The sequence below is a fragment of the Eschrichtius robustus genome, chromosome X (genome assembly GCF_028021215.1).
Source record: "Eschrichtius robustus isolate mEscRob2 chromosome X, mEscRob2.pri, whole genome shotgun sequence".
Lineage (NCBI taxonomy): Eukaryota > Metazoa > Chordata > Mammalia > Artiodactyla > Eschrichtiidae > Eschrichtius > Eschrichtius robustus.
The window spans coordinates 17,180,156-17,200,765 of NC_090845.1; the positions used below are offsets into that span (position 1 = coordinate 17,180,156).

Here is a 20,610-nt window from a genome sequence, read left to right on the forward strand (position 1 = left end):
AAGAATGTTACAGAATGAGCCCAAAGTCCCCATGCAAGCATGATGGCAATGAGCGCCGGAATTAGGGCTCACCTCTGCAAATGCCTGGCATGTGGATTATGCCCAATTTAAACCTGGAAGCCACTTCAATATTATACCTCAAGAGTAGGAAAACCTCAACCAGAGGAAATCCAATCAATCGGATTCCTTAGTTAACTCATTCTTCTCCTTGGAGAGTGTGACCCGAACATAATATAGATTTTGGTCCATTATTCTTTATCTTCTACCCTTAGAGCCCAGTATGATACAAACTGATATTCATGACCCCAAGAGTCTAAACAAGGCACAAAATCCCTTTTAAAAGATTTTTCATTCTTAGTATCTTTAAGCAAGAAAATGTACAAGTATTCTAGAGGGGGGCTTTTACCAATGAAGTTTGAAACCAATCGTGGCTTCCATGTCAATGTAAGGGGTTTTCTGCTTAGCACCAAAGACATCAGAAAACCCTATTTCCTGAAACATCTTAATTGAGGTTTTGCCATATCAGTCATGAGACTGTACTTAAGCATGAGGACATAGGACTCACCCAGTGTCAAATGCAAATTATCTTCTTTTTTGTTGTTACAAGTAGAGGTTATCAATAGCATAAGACTGGACACATGGCTAAAGCCCAAATCTCTCTGGAACCATGAGTAAGTACATAGACTACACACACTCTGCCCCAGTTTGAGGGTGCACACACACACACACACACACCCCCTACAGAGAGTACCATCAGCAGGTAAAATGGTTTGATAAAGACAAGCTCAATTAATATATGCATTACTCTAAGTTATCCAAGAAATTGGTCCTATTATGGCTGTGAGCTAAATATCGAACGGGAGGCCAGTTACATAGCTCCCTCATAATAAGTCTGAGGGATGAAAAGGTAGGCTACATTTACAGAGAGACAGAGAGTAGAACTGAGTGAGAGAGAGCAACTTGTCTCACTTTTTAAAAACATTCTTCAGGAAAATGGGAAATTCCATTAGGGACCATCATGTCAACTTCTGGGCCATGTCACTCCTAATAACATGAAAGGGATTGTAAATGATCAGATCAACAAATTAAATGGAATCAGGTATTGCCAATTTCTGTGTCCTACAGACATGGTGGTACACCACTGCTTTGAAATCTGCCCTTTTTGACAGATGTGCTCTGTCCAATTAAAGCAAAAACTTAGATATTCAAATCACTGGCTACATAAGGATAATCCAAAGAAACAAGTGTTTCAAATGTTCTCCTTAGACTTGTAGCTCTTGAGGACTTTGATGACAAAGTGGAACAAGTAACAGTGGCTAGTTTTTATTTGGGTGAATTTTTATTCTGCTTAACTTCAATCACTAAGGTAACATTACTCCCAAGAAATACAGCTGTTTTGTGAGCCAGGCCCCCCAGAAGTGAATGGCAGCAGTCCTTCTGGTGTCAGAAAAAAGTAAGAAAAAGAAATCAGTATTTCAAGAGAGTTCCTCCAAGTACAAGAGAACCTCCCTTTCTTCTTCCCCAGGACCAAGTCTGAGAATCACTGAGGTAGACATGGCCCTGCTATCTCTGAATGGCCAAGCATTTCTGCAAAATACCCACCCCCCACCCCATCCACTGGCAGCAAGAGGACTGGAAATGGAACCTGGGATGGGGATGAGTGAGGACACACACGTTCCATCTAGAGAACAAGAGATGGGCAATTGGAAAGTCCATGAATATGAGTGCTGTTTATTTTGGGGGAGGGAGGAATATTCTACTGTCACTATTAAATATTAGTACTTGAAGGCAGCAAACACTGTAAAAGGGAAGCATTTTAAAATTTCAACACAAAATCATATGCTTACGCTAGCATCTAATTTTGCCTGAAACTCTATTTCATCAATTTGCTAATTGCTCTTCACTGCCAACAGAACCTCATACACAAAACAAATAACATGTAATATTAAAAAGTATAGAGACACCAAAGCGTGGGGGGGGGGGGTGCCAGCCTGGCTTTAGCTCTTATAGGCAAGGGGCACAAGCAATCCATTTCTTACAGCTAATGAAATAAAATATTTCTATATCATGGGAGTGGTTTGCCCTAAGTTTTAAAAGGCCATCTCCATCTTTGCCTTCGCTCGACAAGTCACTAAAGTATCTGAACCTAAAATTCAAACATAAGGAATTAGGAAAATAAGAAAGTCAATTCAAACTTAAATATCATGGTTATTAATGGTTATAGAAAGAAAATGCAAACTTTCTCCCTCTGGAAACTATGGGAAATAGCTTAAAATGTTTCTGTAGCTAAATGATATTTTTCTTTAAAAAAAAACCAGGAATACTTCTTAGTTTTATAAGAATTATTTTATAATCTAAGAAATTAAATAATATCAAAAAGATGTTAGAAACAGGAAAGTCACATTTATATCTTAAACGTGAAGCAAAGTATGTATGAAATTGAAACCGGACAGTAGTCACATCTGGATTTCTTTGCCTCTACATCCAAATAAATCTTACAGATCAAGATATTTTCTGATTATAATTTAATGCAATAATATCAATATAATTTGTAATTAGTTCTATTTCACATCATTTAGTCAATACTCGCATGTGCAAAATTATAACTGAAAAGGTAATTAATTCATCATAATCTGTGATCATAAGAAGAAATAAGTTAAACTGTACTCAGATTTGAAATTTGTCAGATGCTCCGTGAAAGGGTAAACTACAAGCCATAATGGGAGCAATACCAAAGTATGTGCAAATTATATGCAGGAAGGCCTGCATGTAATGGTGGCTTCATCACTCAGAAGCGAGGCCACACCCAGGACTTCATCTCACTGGGCTTTAGTGTTCTCATCTGACACCAGGCTAGATGAGCTCTCAATTCCTTTCCATCCCTAACATAAGATCCCGCCCGCACAATTATTGCAAACCCTTGGATGTTTTGTTTTTTAAAAACCTAATTTACTCAGCATTTTTTTTTCACTATTGATCTGTTACATGGGAGCCCATTTCACTCTTTTTTAAAAAAAAAATTCCCTGTTTTGGTACCACTTTGCAAGCCCTAATGAGTGCATAGATCTGGGTGATAATCATCAGTGGCTGCTAATATTCAAAAAGAAAGATAGCCAGACATTATGAGCCTCCAGATAGACTATCCATCACCACCTATGAAGCAGTTCTGTCCCCCCACCCCAAAAAATCTCTCTCTCAAACCTGAATTTAATCAAGGTCCTACATGCAGTTATCAATTTATAGGAATATAGAGTAAATGACACAGCAGAGATGAAATCAGCAAAAGGCAGGCTGTGGGAAACTAATGGACAAAGGACCTCAGTTTCTTCAGCAAAAAGTAGCAACGAAAAGAGGCGACATGGAAGAAGAATCTAGAGATTCAAAGAGAGTTGAGACATATCAACCAATCACAAGGTATGTACTTTCTTTGGGTGCAGATTCAAACTAACAAATTGTATTAAAAAATAGAAGACTATTAGGGGAAAGTGAACACTGACCATATAGGTAATTACTTTGAGGAATTGCAATTATTATTATTATTATTATTACAATTTGGAGTGATAACAGTATTTAAGACACCCTTTTATTGACACATATTGAAATATTTATGGATGAAATTATATGATATCTGGGGTTTGCTTCAAAATAATACAGGGGGGGACTGCGTAGTGGTATAATTAAAATGAATTGGCCACAGGCTGCTAACTGCCGAAGCTGGGTAACAGGTACACAGGGGTTCATCATACTATTCTCTCGATTCGTGTATGTTAGAAAATTTCTATAATAAAAAGTTGACAAAAATCTTTTTGAAAAAGCACCTTTAAAGTTCCATAAATGCTATGAAAGGTAAAGATGCTTTCAAATTTAAATATACAGCAAAAAGTTTCTGCCACTACCTGACAATGAATTTTCTTGTTTGAGATAAAATGTTTAAATCAACATATCAACCAACACAACTGCTGTAACTCTATCCTTGATAGATTAGATTACCCTGAACAAAGATCTAAAGTTTAGAGATTTTCATAACCAACTACCATATATAAAAATACATCAGGGTAAAAGAAAAGCAAGTTCAAGCAATTTGTACCTTTCATTCAAAGCTAAAAATGCCTCCTCAGAGTAAGAAGGATTCAGCAAGCATTTACTGAACACCTACAATGTGTCAAGCTGTCGCGGCACACTTCCTTATAAATAGAATGCAATGTTTCTTCAATTGCATTCATCCATTGGTTAACGAAACTCAACTGAATAACTATCCTCAAAAACCTTCTGAAAGTAACAATGTGAAGAGTACAAACATCAAAGAAGTGTGTGCACATACAGGGGTAGGTGTGTGTGTGTGTATAACAAAGAGATGTATAAGGATACATTGTACACAAAGTTTTCTTCATATGTACCAGGATACAGATTTTATCTGTCTTAAAAAAAAAAACCTCCCCCAATGTCTACTAGCATTTAAATTGAGAGGATTTTTATATGATGTCACTAGGATCTCTAAAAATTACCAAAATGGTGCAAACATTAGGAGTTTGACTTACTCCCAGAGCCATGTATTTTTTTTATATAAACTTATTTATTTCATTAATTTAGTTTTGGCTGCATCTGGTCTTCGTTGCTGCGCGTGGGCATTCTCTAGTTGCGGCTAGCAGGGGCTACTCTTTGTTGTGGCGTGCGGGCTTCTCATTGCGGTGGCTTCTCTTGTTGTGGAGCACGGGCTCTAGGCACGTGGGCTTCAGTAGTTGTGGCACGCGGGCTCAGTAGTCGTGGCGCGCGGGCTCAGTAGTTGTGGCGCACGGGCTTAGTTGCTCCGTGGCCTGTGGGATCTTCCCAGACCAGGGCTCGAACCCGTGTCCCCTGCATTGGCAGGCAGATTCTCAACCACTGCGCCACCAGGGAAGCCCCAGAGCCATGTATTAATTAAGCAGTCTCTGTGAAAACTGTGATTTATGAAGGGTATTAAGTGGGCTGGTCTAACAAAGACCTTTATTAACTACAGTTCAGCTCATACCAGAGTAAAAACATAGATATCTTTTGTGCATTAACTACATTTGTCTTTCTCAGTTCTATGATAAAAGTAAACACGCATTTACTGTGGTTATAACTAGATGTTATCCCTGGGGGAAACTGCATGAAGGATTCATGGGACCGCCCTGTACAGTGTGTTTTTTTTGGTTTTGTTTTGTTTTTTTGGCAACTTTCTGTGACCCTATAATTATTTCAAAACAAAAATGTGTTTCTTTCGTAAAGTAAAGTACACTGAAACTACTAACACCATTCTCTGGGGATAGGGAATGAGCAGATTCACTCTAAAACCAAAGGTTCCAAGTAGACAAATCCTACCAGTATACATAATTTCTGCATGTGATCTGATCTAATTACATATATTTTACCATCAGAGTGTAAACAGCTACTGAACAGCCTGTGAGAACACTGAGAGATGGTATTTCTCTCTCTTTCAGAGGATTATTTCAATTTAGCAAGCCCTAGGGACATTATAATCACATCTGCTTTCCTATGAAGCCCTTTGTGACCACCGCTGTCCCTACATCCCCATGAGACCGGCCTCTCTCTGCCTGTGTATCCCACTTTTCCTCAGATACCCGGCTAGCAGAGCACGTGTGGCACTTTCCTGAACTGTCGCTGATTTGTGCACACCCTTTCCACAGGGCGAGCTGACTGAAGACAGGGACCCTATGTGATTTGTCTCTGTATATCTTCAGTGCCTTGTACAGCATCTTAGTAACAACAGGGGCCAAGTAAAAGCTGAATGAATGAAGAATAGAAGAAAAGAAGGAAAGCAGGAAGGATGGATGGATATGGACAGACAGATAGAAAGATCAATAGATGGGCCCCCTTCTCCTTAATTGCACATACAGGAAGATTACAAAAGCCATGTACTTATTTCACAAGCATCCATCCTTGTTAGGAGAACATGTCTCTCCAGAGACCTCAAAAACCCCCTTGACAAGGGACAGTTCCTGTGGTAACTAAACATGGCTGCCGGAATTATTAGGCTCTCCTAGTTCTGAAATGGCAGGTTTTAATTGAATGAGCGTTGGGGACAACAGTCTCCATGAGAGAAACAGTCCCTTCAGAGCATGTGACAGAAGGCTAAGTGATTGGGAAGACCATTCCACTCCGCCTCCTAACCTCCTGCCCCGGGAATTCCAGCAATGTGTGCTTTGAGCTAAGGGGTCAAGCAGGGTCAAATGTCCACATTATTGACTTGGAGTAAGAGGAGACAGTTTATTTCAACAGTTCCAAAAATACAAGAGGCATGACTTCTCTGAGCTCCAGCTCTGAGAGCATACCTAACATGGCAGGATTATCAAGAGGTCAAGGTTCTCCCAAAGATGTGGTCCAATACCTCTCCAGATCTCCTTTTCTGCATGAGTACGGGAATCCCAAAGTAATTTCCAAATGCAGAGACAATGCTTCAGTGAGCACAGTACTAATCGGTGTGTAAGCAGCCTCAACTTACTAACTGGCTATGTCCCAAGAATTCATCGTGATTAACAATGAAAGTGACCACTTAATAGAGGGTCTTCTATAGGTGAGGTGGTTTATATACATTATTGCTATTGGAACTCATAACACACTTCCACAGAAATAATGGTATAATGACCCGATTTGGTCCTCCCTCCAAGAAAGCCCATTTAATCCACAATATCCTTAAGATACAGTATTCTTATTATAGGATCCAATTACCAGGTACAATACTATTCTAGTATATGAAAGGAGACACTATGGCAGTTAGAATTCTAATGTACAATTTGGAAGCCATAGAAGTCCCACTACCATGGGGTCAAGGACACTTTCTGCCCTCCCGGCCATACTCATCAGTTGGCCCATGTTAGCAGAGAATCTCCTTGCCCCAAACCAGAGAAGGCAGCAGGAGCTTCAAGATGCTTCCTTTGCCCCAAAATCACCTCCTGTCTTTCCTATCATAGACCCCAGGATGGAATGAGGTTCAGGGATGGGGAGCCCCAGACTTTGGAAGCCACTGAGCCAATCAGCCAGAGCCACTGAGCCAATCAGCCAGTGCCACTGAAACACCAAGTGAAGGAGGTGGCCTGAGCATGACTCCAGAAATGGCTTTACCTCCAAATTGGGGATTTGCCCAATCATGCTACTGGTTAAATAAAAGGGACACAACTAACTTGAAAATACCACTCAAGTCAGATTTTTCCAAATGGAAAAGAAAGCTGTTTAAGAATTATTTTGACAGGACTGAGCTGTCTTCTTGTTAGAAAGGAAAGTCTGCAGCCCCAGGCAGTGCCGAACCGCTAAGACACAGTCGAGCCTCTACGACATTCACACCCATGACCTTGGCTCAAGACGGCACAAGAGATACACAGACGCCCACGTAGGAAGTTGGGTTAGCGACTGGGAGAACAAAGTTTCCCGGTCCTGACCTTTTGTTCCGTGAGCTGGAAAAGGCAGCAGAGAAGCTGGAGGGAGGAGAGCTTCAGGCCCTGGAGAGAGAAAGACCTGGAGTTCGTTCTCACCATCACAGATGGACACGCATGCTCACCCGAGGTGGGGCTGGGCCCTCAGCTGGCTTGGCAGACTTTCAAGGGAGCTGGCACACACACGTCCTGAACATTGCCCTTCTCCCCATCAATGATTTGTGTGTGTGGGGTGTGGGGTGTGTGTGTGTGTGTGTGTGTGTGTGTGTGTGTGTGGGTGTGTGTGTGGGTGTGTGCCATTTTCTCCAAGTTCCTCGAGAGATGCTGAGAAATATTAACAATCTCATTTGGTTCATTTTAAAATTAATTATCAACTTGCAGTGAGTGACATTTTAGAAGTATACGGAGGCACAGCAACATGGGCCATCCATGGGGGACTATGAAGGCTGACAGTCACCTATCCAGAGATGTTCACAGTGTGCACCTGCGCAGGGGTAAAGGTATGCGCGTCACACCTTTACAATGATAAACCTACTAAACCACGGTGGGTTAAGGCAGCATGACCAAGAAAATATTCATGAGCTTCTGTCACAGTCGCTCAGCACAGGCAGTGGAACTGAGGGGAGGCTGGAGCGGCACCTGTGGGTGCCCCCACCCCTGTCCTGCATGGTGGGAGGACTTCCTTCCTTACTTGACTTGGAGAGCTGCTCATCCTGGGAAATGCCGAGGTCGTCCGACTCCCCCGACAGCTCCTTGATGAAGTTGGAAGGAAACATTCCAGTCTTTCCATTGAGAACACCTTCCCACCATCCTTCTTCTACCTGCACAGATGTGAACAGAACAGAGGCAGGGTTCAGGTTAGATGTGGTACTTGCCAGTTTTCTCTCCCATCTGTACAGTGCCGAGTGCAAAGCCCACACAGGGAGAGCTGCAGGACCCAAAGCTTACAGGTTAACAGGGAATGAGAATGTAGACTTCACAGGGTCTCGAGATTCAGACTCAGGAAGGGGGGTTTAACCTAGGGACCATAAACGCAAGTGGAAAAGAATTAACACTTCATTTCCACTAACATCCAACTGAAATTTGGCATTTCCTTTGATTAGGAATATACGTAACATACCAGAGTAATAGAAGGACCTGTGACGTGACACCAACCAAATCGTATTTTCATATCACATCATAGATACTGTGGGTATTTCAAGATATCGTTTGCACTCATTGCTACTTTGAAGTGGTGGTAGTTATCACACCTGCTGGGAGACCTTGTTATTTAATGTATTAATAAGGAATTATTTATTATTTATAATAAAGAAGTACACATAGATTAGTATACCAAAATTTGCTTTTAAAATAGCTTGATAGCTACTTTAATATAAATGGTTCCTTTTGTAACCTTATGTGTTTTATTTTATGCATATAAAACCATTATTTAAAAACTGAGAGTGGCTTTCCCAGACTACCAAACCTAACTTGATAGCCTAACAAAAACAGTTAAGAATCTGTGGAATAAAAACTCAATCAGAAGGTAGAAGGACTCCCTGCAGCTTTCTTGAAGGGTCTAGATTACCCTGAGATGAACTGATATGGGATGAAGGGAGGTAGGGAGGGCAGCCAGACTGCAGTCATCTGGGTGGGGGAGTTGAAGGCTGGATCTGGGGAGGGGTGAGAATGAACAAGGCAGGTGTGGATTTGAGAATCTGTGAGGGATAAGCTGGTCTTCAGCAACCAATTGGCTGAGACGAGGGAAGTGTAAACAAAAAAAGTCATCCCCAAATTCTGTGATGGAGCCACTAACAGAACAGCAGAAGTCAGCATAGCGAACTGGCTTCTCGGAGGAAAATAACAGGGCATTTTGAGAACAAGGAAGCACTTACTTACCAGTATGGTGTAGTATAATAGAAAGAAACCTAGAAACTTTTTGGAATTTTTTTTGGCCATGTACATGTATTACACTTCTTCAAATCAATAAACACAATTTAAAAGCTTAAATAATTAAAACAAAAAACAAAAAGAAAATTAGAGTCAAAAGCCCAGTTCAAATCGTATCTTGTGACTCTTCGAATGTCCTACTAACTGAACCCTGGCTTTCCTATCTGTACAGTGGGATAATTAGTACACTTGATCAGTGTTAGAAATAGATGTATTATGATTCTACACTAGGGGCTAGGGACACAGAACTGTACAGGACATATCCTTTTTTTTTCCCTCAAGAAGCTGACAATCTACCAAGGTAGAAAGGGCACATGGTTTAAAGATGGTGGAGGGTGGGCATGACCAAAACCTAGCAATGCAAGGTAAATAGAAAAGAAAACACCATGACTTAGCACAAACCAAATGTGTTACACAAAGTTGAGCTCGCCGAGATCTGCGATGCTAAAGGAAGGCTTGGAGAAAAAAAGGAATCAAAGTTAAGGTTGGCCTTGAAGAGCAGAAATGCCAGATATAAGTAGGGGAGGGTGTGTGAGAGAGACATTCAGGAGGTGCTGACACAGCCTCAGAATGGAGACAACCAGAATGGCATTTTAGAGCACGATTTAGGGAGCTCATGGGATACAGACTCACAGAGTGGCCATTATATCTGTGTGATCACAGAATCTTCGGGAAAGAATCCAGACAATGGCACCCGTGCATGACTATCCTTATTCAATACCAAGTCACGGCATTTCACAACGTTTCCGTTGAAATCATTCCACGTGTCTATGTCAACTCAACCGTTATGTATTATCCTTTCAAGGAGCTTTTTATAGGATTAGAATGGTTAGGAAGATTCACCATAAGCCTGAATATAAATAGTCACAGGATTTGTAGCATGGGGTCCTTTGTGCTTGCCCTGAATAAGGAACCAGAAAATGACCTTCTTTCTCCCAGAAATCACGAGGCAGGAGGGAAAGACCAAGGGCACGGACCACAAATGAGCAGTCCCTGGCGTAATCCCCGACAGCACAGGGCAGCTGGGCCAATTCCATTTGATTCGGTTTGACAGTATCTAAAACGCTCCTGTTCCCAGTAATAAGTGGCTCCAGCCCGAGATCCCTGAAGGAAGTGCTCCTGATGTGTGGGATCGGCAGGCTGCCTGCTGGGAAAACAGGGGTGTGTTCACCTCGCCACGTCCCCACATGCCCGCATCCCTGTCACAGCACAGTCTGAGAGGAATGGCCAACAGGGAACCGGCAGACGTCTATCATTAGCCTCACGGCGCGCAGAGGAGCAGACAATCAAACCACGGCTCATCGCCTGGGGGGTACACTTCCCATTACAGGCACCACGGAGCGGGCGGGGGTCTGTCCCCAGTAGCAGAGAGAGCTGTTCGGTGCTATTTCTTCCTAAAGACTGCTGCTCTGGTTGCAAGATTCAGGCCGGTGATATGAGACAAATGATCCCCAGCCCCACACTATCCCTCTTCAGCGATATTCTAGTTCAACCTCCTGCATAAAGATGATGACACTGAAGGCCATAGTGATTACACTCACTCATGAATGGATGGATGGATGAATGAATGCATGGCAAGGAGATCAATTGGGGGAAATCCTCCATGGGGGCCTATGAAGCTCTGATTCCCCCACAAAAGGAATTTTCCTTCCTGTGAGGAGCAAAAGGGACCAGGAGACCCTGACTATATTGCACACTGTTCTTAATTAGGTAACACCACACTCAGGTCTGTGTGACCCTCCCGATTCCACCAATATTTAATGAGCACCTATTCTGCACTACCCTAGGACTTCGGGACAGATTCACTGGTGAACAAAACAGATAAAGACCCCATCCTTGAAAAGCTTCTACAATAAGAGTGGAACATACAGAGTCTGCACACCACCTGCTTAGAAATCAAGTTGCTTATGTTTATGTTTCTATATTTAAAGAGAGAAATGCATCCCTTTGTAATAAAGTGAGGATTATGGATGTTACGAAGGGCTTATGATTTCTTTCCCAAGGAGAGCATTAGAAGGGGACAGACACCTACCTTCTCCCCACCAACACATACTCATCAACAGGCTTCTGCAGGCCTTGGCTCTAGGTTGAGAACAAACCCCTGTGTTCCTCGGAGACCAACCCAGCCAGCTCTGGAGCCCATGGCTATGTTCCAGGAGAGAACCCCACCTTCAGCCCAGAGCTGGGAGCAGGGCAGCTTTACATGGTAAGTGTTTGAGGAAGAAAGATGCAGTAAAACCACTTAAACAGTTTGTGTCTGTGTGCCCTGCAATTCTTAAGTCTTCCCAATCACCAGCCTCTAAGTGGTTCAGGGCCCAAGGAAGTAGTTTCTAGTTCTTAGCCCTGTTGCAAGTTGGGGAAGAGGCTGGGTGAATTTCAACATCTCCACCTCCACCCAATCTTACAAACATTATCTACATCTGTAACGCACTGAACAGGATGTCTGTGAATACAAAGATGACCTTGCTGTCTGGGGTACCTAACTACCCAGAATACAGGCACACCTATTTTATTGCACTTTGCTTCACGGTGCCTCACAGATGTTGCTTTTTTTTTTTTTAACAAATGGAAGGTGTGCGGCAGCCCTGCATGGAGCAAGTCTATTGACGCCACTTCCCCAACAGCATCTGCTCACTTCGTGTTTCTGGGTGACATTTTGGTAATTCTCAAATATTTCAAACTCTTTCATTATTATTATATTTGTTACGCTGATCGGTGATCAATGATCTTTGATGTACTACAATGACTTGAAAGCTCAGATGATGGTGAGCATTTTTTAGCAATTAAGTACTTTTTAATGAAGATATGTACATTATTTTAGACATAATGCTATTGCACACTTAATAGACTACAGGATAGTGTAAATATAGCTTTTATACGTACTAGGAGACCAAAAACTTTGTGTGACTCACTTTATTGCAATATTTGCTTTATTTCAGTGGTCTAGAACCCAACCCGCAATATCTCTGAGATATGCCTGTAGTTCCTACTTATCACTGTTGAAGTTTTACCTGTTAACTGTACCAAGAAGGGGAACAAGATTCATCAAGTCTAAAGTCTACTTCAGGGTACAAGCAGCAAGACAGAAAAATCCATTTAAGGGTTGCTATAGCTTTTTACATCCAATTGCCCTTTGTTACCCAAACCTCAGTCAGAAGCACACTGAAGAGGTAGGTGTGAGGGAGGAGGGAACATGGGGGAGGGAGAGGCACACAGGCAAATGGAGTCAGCTTCATTGTTTCAAGAGCTGTTTTACCATTCTTTCCAAAAAGAACAATGGACAAATCAAGCTCTAAGGAGAGGCCCACACCTCAACGTTACTAAAATTTTCCTCAAAATTTATTCATACTTGGTAGGTTATACGTTTCTGGGAATGTATCCATTTATTCTAGGTTGGCCAATTTGTTGGCATATAATTGTTCATAATAGTCTCTTATGATCATCTATATTTCTGTGGTATCAGTTGTAACCTCTCCTCTTTCATTTCTGATTTATTTATTTGAGTTCTCTCTCTCTTTTTTTCTGAGTGAGTCTAGCTAAAGAGTTGTCTGTTTTATTTATCTTGCCAAAAAACCAGCTCTTGGTTTCACTGATCTTTTCTATTGTCTTTTTAGTCTCTATTTCATTTATTTCTGCTGATCTTTGTTATTTCCTTCCTTCTACTAACTTTGGGCTTAGTTTATGCTTTTTCTAGTTCCTTGAAGGCATTATGCTAAATGAAATAAGTCAGACAGAGAAAGACAAATACTGTATGATCTCACTTATATGTGGAATCAAAAACAAAAACGAACACATAAGACACAGACTCATAGATATAGAGAACAGATTGGTGGTTGGCAGAAGCAAGGGGTGGGGAAGGTGAGCAAAATGGGAGAAGGGGGTCAAAACAAATTTCCAGTTATAAGATAAATAAATCCAGAGGATGTAATGTAAATAATTACCAATACTATACTGTATATTTGAAAGTTGCTAGGAGAGTAGATCTTAAACGTTTTCATCACAAGAAAAAAAACTGTAACTATGTGTGGTAATAGATGTTAACTAGACCCACTGTACTGATCATTTTGCAATGTGTACATATATCAAATCATTTTGTTGTACACCTAAAAGGAATACAATGTTACATGTTAATTATCTCTCAATTTTAAAAATGTATTCAGAAATAGTTAAATGAGAATTTCAGTACCAGTCCTTTTTCCTACCTGTGAGAGGTAGGGGAAAGCATTTTGGAAAATTTTTTAAACTAGAAAAATATCAAGATAGTTTTTTAAAGTTTTTAAAATTGAGATATAATTCATTTAAAGGTACAGATCTTAATGGTACAAGTTGAACAGTTTTGACAAATGCATACACTCGTGTAACTTATAGTTCTACCAGCATACAGAGCATTTCCATCATTCCAGAAAATTTCCTTGTGTTCCTCCCCAGTCAATCTACCTCCAAGCAACCGCTAATCTGATTTCTATCACCTATGATTGGTTTTGCCTTTTTTAGAACTTCATGTAAATGTGTTAAGACATAGTTTTACCTTTTGAATATTGCTGAAAAAAATACAAATTGTTTTTAGAAAACATCCTTTTCTATTTGTGGAATTAGTGGGAAAAAATATTTTTGAGGGAACCACTTCCTGAAGTCATAAATACCTACACTATTTTCTATTTTTATTGCTTTAAATAACCATCCCTGTTGATCTGGGGACATGGAAAGCTAGTCATGCCAACCATAAACAAGTGTTATCTTGGTTCTAAATGCGTGAGCCAATATTTTCCCCCAATTCCTATGTCCTTCATTGTCTAATTACCTCTTCCAGGCAGGGCCAGAACATTCCCATACACAAAGGAAGTTGATTTTTATCCCCTCCCCTTATTCTTTTGAGAATAAGCCTATTCCACATGAGGGGGTCCCTCAAAAGAGAAATCTGTAGGGTCATCCAGAGGGAAATGACTTAAGAAAAAAAAATAAATGATTTCTATTTAAGACTTAAGCAAACTTTGTCCAATGAGACAGAGCAACATCCATGATTTTCCTGACAGTGGCAAGGGTTTCTGGTAGGGCTCTTACAGACATTCTTCAGCAATGCTTGAAAGTCCTGTCCTTCAATACAGCTATGGGCTAGTCTACAGGTCCCCAGATTCCTAAATGACTCTAGGCTATCCTTACTATCATTCCAGCTTGAAAATATGAGCAAATAATAAATCAAGCCAGAAAGATAACCTTTCTGATGAATCAAGATCCTGAAGCTTTATCCTGTAACTATTCCCAGGTGAGTGAATTGTCTATGGGGACGCGTTCACCTTAGAACAGCCACACGTAAGGAAACTTTGAAGGGGGTGTTCCTTTAAAAGTTCAGTGTGCAGATGTAGAGAATGGACCTGAGGACACGGGGAGGGGGAAGGGGAAACTGGGATGAAGTGAGAGAGTAGCATTAACACATATACACGACCAAATGTAAAACAGATAGCTAGTGGGAAGCAGCCGCGTAGCACAGGGAGATCAGCTTGGTGCTTTGTGACCACCTAGAGGGGTGGGATATGGAGGGTGGGAGGGAGACGCAAGAGGGAGGAGATATGGGGATATATGTATATGTATAGCTGATTCACTTTGTTATACAGCAGAAACTAACACAACATTGCAAAGCAATTATCCTCCAATAAAGATGTTAAAAAAAAAAAGTTCAGTGTGGGCAGCAGTGTCATTTTTCCCTCCACCCCATTTGATTGCATCTGCCAGCTCCTGCTTCCTGTACTACACACCTGCTCCCAAAGCTTCACAGGTCATCCCCAACCTCAGAGCAAAGCTGTACTAACGTCCTGCCCTCCTTCCTCGAGACTAGCCCAGCGCCTTACACAATACAACTGTGCTTGCTGAATGAATCCAAATACTCCTCACCTTCCACATGTCCAGTTGAAATGTCACCTATTCTAGGAAGCATCTTCTTCCCTCTCACTGAGTACCTTTGCTTTCAAATTCCTCTCTCATTTGTCAGCACCATTATTCGCCACTCTAACAGTATCTCGGGTTATTAGTCACCTTCTTAGTTGAGTATATCTTACCCTCTCCGACTATACCAAGCATGTTTCAAAGCAGAGTTCTGTTCAATAAATCTTTGGATCTCTGTAAACACAGTTTCTCTCACCAAGTAAGCACTCAAATATTTGATAATTCCCATAGCTATGCCAATCTATTATAAATACATTTAAACTTGCAAAGATGTTACTTTTATGTGGTTGTCGCCTGTTTTGTATGCCAATGATTCTAATCTAATCATCGTTGCTTCTAAACGTGGCTTCCCCCTCCTTAATATGAACGTCCTACCATCTCTGTGCATTAGGAAATCAGAGATGTACACCCCAAAGTTATTTGGAAAAATAATTGTAGAGCAGCCTGGGCTCTTTAGATTATCAAATTACAATTTAAAAAATCTTACATTAATGTTATCTTTTTTTGAAAAGGGGTACAAACCCTTCTAAAGCAAAGGGTGCCTTAATGGGTAAGAATTTAGGTATGCTTTGATCACCTATTAATCAGCTTTTAAAGGAACGTGACTTCCCGTGGGCAAGCACAAAACAAAAAGGCCTCCTTTTGCACATGCGAGAACTCAGAGTTCTTACACCAAAAATGAAAGGAGGACAAATTGCCCATCCACACCCACAGAGGTTGTCTGATTGAGTTAAAGTTTTGAAGAATTTCAAGGGCCTCTTTAACTCCTGCTGAGAGAACCAAATCTCTCTCCATGGCACAAGAAGTAAGATGCCTAAGTTTCTAGGAAATGCAAGTGACCTTTCTTTGCAAACGACAAGGCCAAGTTAAGCTCTAAGTCAGAAACTGAAGCCTTCAGGCTCTAGCCAGCCTGACTGGGGACCACTGGGAAATACCTCAAAAACTAACCACAAAGAACAAACAACAGCCAGAATCTCTGAACACCCCTTGGGCCACCACGAGGAGAGACTGGATGAGACCAAGCTCATCTAGCACAAGAGGAAATGCAGCGCCTTTCCCAGGCTCTAGATAACATAGATAGGAAAACAAAGAGGTTTCAAAGCACTTTAAAACAAAAACCAAACCCAAAAAATAGGCCAGCAAGCCAGTTTCAAAACTTCAGCGACCCTCAAATGCCACTTCTCCTGGTAACCCAGTCCATGTGCCATCTCTGTTCTTACCATCAGAACTTCGCCTGCACTGATCAATCATCCCCATGCTGGACAACAATGTCACAAGTGTGTATTTACAATGATTTCCTTAAAAATGCCTACCAGGGATTTAGCCTGTTAGCTTTCCTTTTGGATCGGCAGCCCAGTCCCATTAAGTTCACAGTGACTTTTTTTTTCTCCCTGCAGACCAGCCAGGAGGCAGAAGCGTGGTGAGCGCTTCCTGAGCAACCTTCACTTCACTCACCCCGCTCATCCCTGGACCGCCCCACACTCTCCATTTCTCCTCTAGCCACGCTGCAGAGACCCATCCAAGCTGAGCTGCTAACTTCTGCCAGAAGGGCTGTTCACCCTACCAAGGGTCACGGCCGTGTCCACCCAAACCTGTTTCCGTCCACTGCTCTTCCTGCTAGCACACAATTTGGTTAAAGAGTACAAAATATGTAGGTTTGAAGAGAAAAAGCTAGTGGTGAGAAGGAATAGGATAATAATTTGAAGGCTTAAAAAAAACGGTGCCAAAATAGGTGTAGAAAAAGACAACTAAAAGAGATTAGGGGTGAGGGAGTGTAGAATTTTAGAAGAATTATTAACCCTGATTGTTTCACTTATGTTGTCCTCAATCCACTTTAAAGAAGCCAGTGGGAATAGCAGAGGATGCATCATGGATGCAGAGAGGATAGAACTCAAACCAGCAAACCCATAGTTAAGGGAAATGCCCTGGCCCTACGAGGCTGTGTTGACAAATGGCAGACGAACATACGTTTTTATATTTTAAGCTAAGATTACATGTTAAGATATATGTATATCATTTTTTAGGATTCTCTACTTCATTCAACTGTTCTAAAAAACCGGTCCATACATTCAAAGTCTTCCTAGGAATTGTCTCTTGGGGTGGGAGGGAGTATGGGCATTTGTGTGTGTATAGCTTTGGAATACTGTAGAATTAATCTATTAATCAATCAATAAAAATATATATACACACCTATACAATACAATATGTTATATTTTTATTGACCAATAGATTGATTCTATAGTATTGTAAAGCTATTACTATGGTCTTATCTCAACCTGCTCCTGTGATTTAAGGGTTTTTGTTTATTTGGGATTTTTGTTTATTTTGGTTTTAGTCTTCAGTGGAATTAGACAATAGCTACTCAATGGCATTTAAATAACACCCATTATAAGAGAAAAGGACAGATTTTATATTATACAGTGACAATGGCCCAGGATCTGCAATATGACAAGTAAATTTCAACAATAGGGAAATTAATTTTTGATGATATAATTTTAAAAATATGGATTAGAAGGTAAACCTTTATGTTTTGTTTTACACAAATAGCATAGGCTACACAGTTAATTTTCCTTTTTCCTGCTTGAAGCAAGCCCAGAATGAAGCCTAGCACAGAACTGGCGGGGATGGAAAGGAGGCTGGGACCGTAGATGGTGGTGAAGCTCTTCTTCCAGACAAGGAGAATAACAGCCCTGCAATCATTCCTCTCCTTTAGCGACCCTCGTTCGGCTTCCCTGGAGCCAACAGGCAGTTGAGAATGGGCAATATTTCCCAGAAATTTATTAATAATTTTCCTTACCTTAATTTGTATTTCTTAAAATATTATTACAACATTAAAGGGAAAAATCATCTTCTATGACAGAACCATTTTCAATTCTGGGTCCCTTTCCATCTTTGATCACATGCACAAAGATAGATTTTAGACGACTGTATCCTACTGTATGCAAATCTGTGGCTGATCTATTCATTTATTTTGAAAAAAAACTTTTCATACTTCCATTTATTCATTTACTTATTCAGTAAGCATTTATTAAAGTATATGTTAGGTTTCAGGCACTGTTACAGGTACTATGAATATAAAGATAGATAAAAACCAGATCCCTACTGTTGAAAAGCTCTCAGGTTAGTGGAATATAACATAATTACAACGCACAGTATTGTAATAAATACAGATTTAAAGGCCTCTGCGTTTACCATCGTAATGGCTTCACGATCTTCTAGCTGGATAATATAACTTAATTCACACAACTATTCCCTTTCTTGATGACTTTTCATTATCACAAGCATTGCTGCAATTAACATGTTTCACATATTTTTTTTCTGTTGACCATTTCCCTGGATAAATTCCTAGGAGTAAGATTACTGAGTCAAAGGGTATTACTTCAGATTTTTAGAGCTATTGATGTGCTTGTTAAGTAGCTTCATACAAGGATCATAAAGATATACAAAGTCACCAGTTCTTCTAAGCATTGCCAAGTCTTACCACTAAACCTGTTTTAGGATTTTCAAAAGGAGGTACCCATTATTGTCTTAATTTGACTAATTAATAGCAGGGCAGAACATTTTCTCATGGTTAAGATTTTTATTTCCCCTTGTGGGATGTGTGTTTATAGCAGATCTATCTATACTTTATCATTATTATAGTAGCTTTCTAAAATATTTTCATATGTTACATACATAATAACTTTTCATCTTAATTTATTGCAAATTTTTCCCGTTTGTTGTCCTCTTTGTTTAGCTAAACTTTCTTCAAATCATACCAAAATTTTAACTCTCTTTTATTTTTAGTCACAACTGTTTATTTTTTCCTCTGGAATTTCTTCCATGGTGTCAGTCTTAAGAACTGTGTCCTTCTACCATTGGCACAAATGTTCTACTCTGCTGTGCATTCATTTTTAACTCATTCAGCTTTCAACAAATGTCTCCTATGTGCTCTGCTTGGCACCAGGAATAAAAAAATGATGAATGAATGACATACTAATACAAATTATCCAAAGCTGGGAAATAGGCAAAAGGGGTTGCTGCATGTCCTCCCAGTATCACACTGGGAACCCCATTAATTGACTCTCTAGCGACAGGTATCTTTGCTTGACACACTATTTACTATTTATGAGATAGTTTACAACTCTCTTAGTGTAGATGTTAACCGGTAGAAAACCAAAAGCAAAACAAATGAGTCTTGTCAGATAACCATGAAAATAAACTTTGACCAGCAGAGATGCAAGAGATTCATCCCCTAGAAAAGATAACCTCAGAGGTTACAGTTTCACTACCCTGCAGGACGCTATGTAGTTGTGCATCTAACTTAGCAATCTTAATCAAGTTTTTTTCTCTTTCAGTCATTATAAATACTTTGCTGTTTCACCATTCTCTTTGAGCCAGCCTTACCATCTTGCAGATGCCCTCATTAGTGAGTTAAATAAAGCTTTGATGCATGCTCACTTCATGTTTATATGAGAGCCAAGAAATCTGGCTGCTAGCATCAGCCCTGCCACTTCTACCCACGTCATAGTTCACTTAACCCTTAACCTCCTCCGTGACTTCTGGCTTCCTTTTTTTGGGGGGTGGAAATCGTGGGTTTCTGTAAGGTTGAATGGTATTCAGGAAACCAAAGCAATTGGAAAACTGTATTTCTATATACAGATACATATGTTGAAGCAGAACGAATGATCAGATTCTAAGTTCGAAGCCCAGGATCCCCCAGGCCTGAGGGAGTGGAGCCTGAGAAGCCCATGCCAGTGTCTGGTGGGACACTTCACCAGCAGGGCTGGCTCCGAGCAGCCAGGACCACACAGGAACAAGGTTATGTAGTGCAGTGGAAAGAACAAGGGTCTCTAGCCAGGTGGACCTGGCTTCAACCCTCAGCCCTGCCTCTTCTAGGGTCTCTTGAGCCTCTTTCTTTTTCTACAAAATAAAGTGGTTACAATGAGTCAATGGGCCCATGCGTAAAGAACCTTGTCACTACTGTCACATACTAGGTCTTCAATAAATGCCACTTCTTTTTCTTTCCCTGCTGGGTGGCAGGCCTCTCTGGAGGAATTTCCTCTGGAAGAGACTGAACCAGGCGATGTCCAAGGTCTCTTGAGTTCTAACGCCCCCCACAGCAAGGCCAACCAGCCAGGGGTGGGTTCTGACAGCCCGTGCGAGGCCACCGCGCCCACCCGCCTGGCACACGTACCTCTCCTACCACCTCTATGATGTCGCCAACTTTCAGCTCAAGCTCATCATCGTTCTGGGGCAGGTAGCTGAACGCCACCTGGCACCGGCGCCTCCGTCGCTCGCCTGCATGGGAAAAGCAAAATATTCAGACACAGCTCTTGTCTCAAAATTAGAT

At 41.0% G+C, this 20,610-nt stretch overlaps 1 protein-coding gene across 3 annotated transcripts in view; it reads right to left on the minus strand.

Annotated features, from left to right (window-relative positions):
- SH3KBP1 (SH3 domain containing kinase binding protein 1) overlaps positions 1 to 20,610 on the minus strand; it is a 336,298-nt gene that overhangs the window by 142,850 nt on the left and 172,838 nt on the right. For all 3 annotated transcript variants that reach the window (XM_068533267.1, XM_068533269.1, XM_068533268.1), the window contains 2 exons: positions 20,455 to 20,558; positions 8,101 to 8,230 (listed from right to left, as the gene is read on the minus strand). In XM_068533267.1, the coding sequence (XP_068389368.1) occupies positions 8,101 to 8,230; positions 20,455 to 20,558 (234 nt within the window). The remainder of the gene's footprint in view (positions 1 to 8,100; positions 8,231 to 20,454; positions 20,559 to 20,610) is intronic.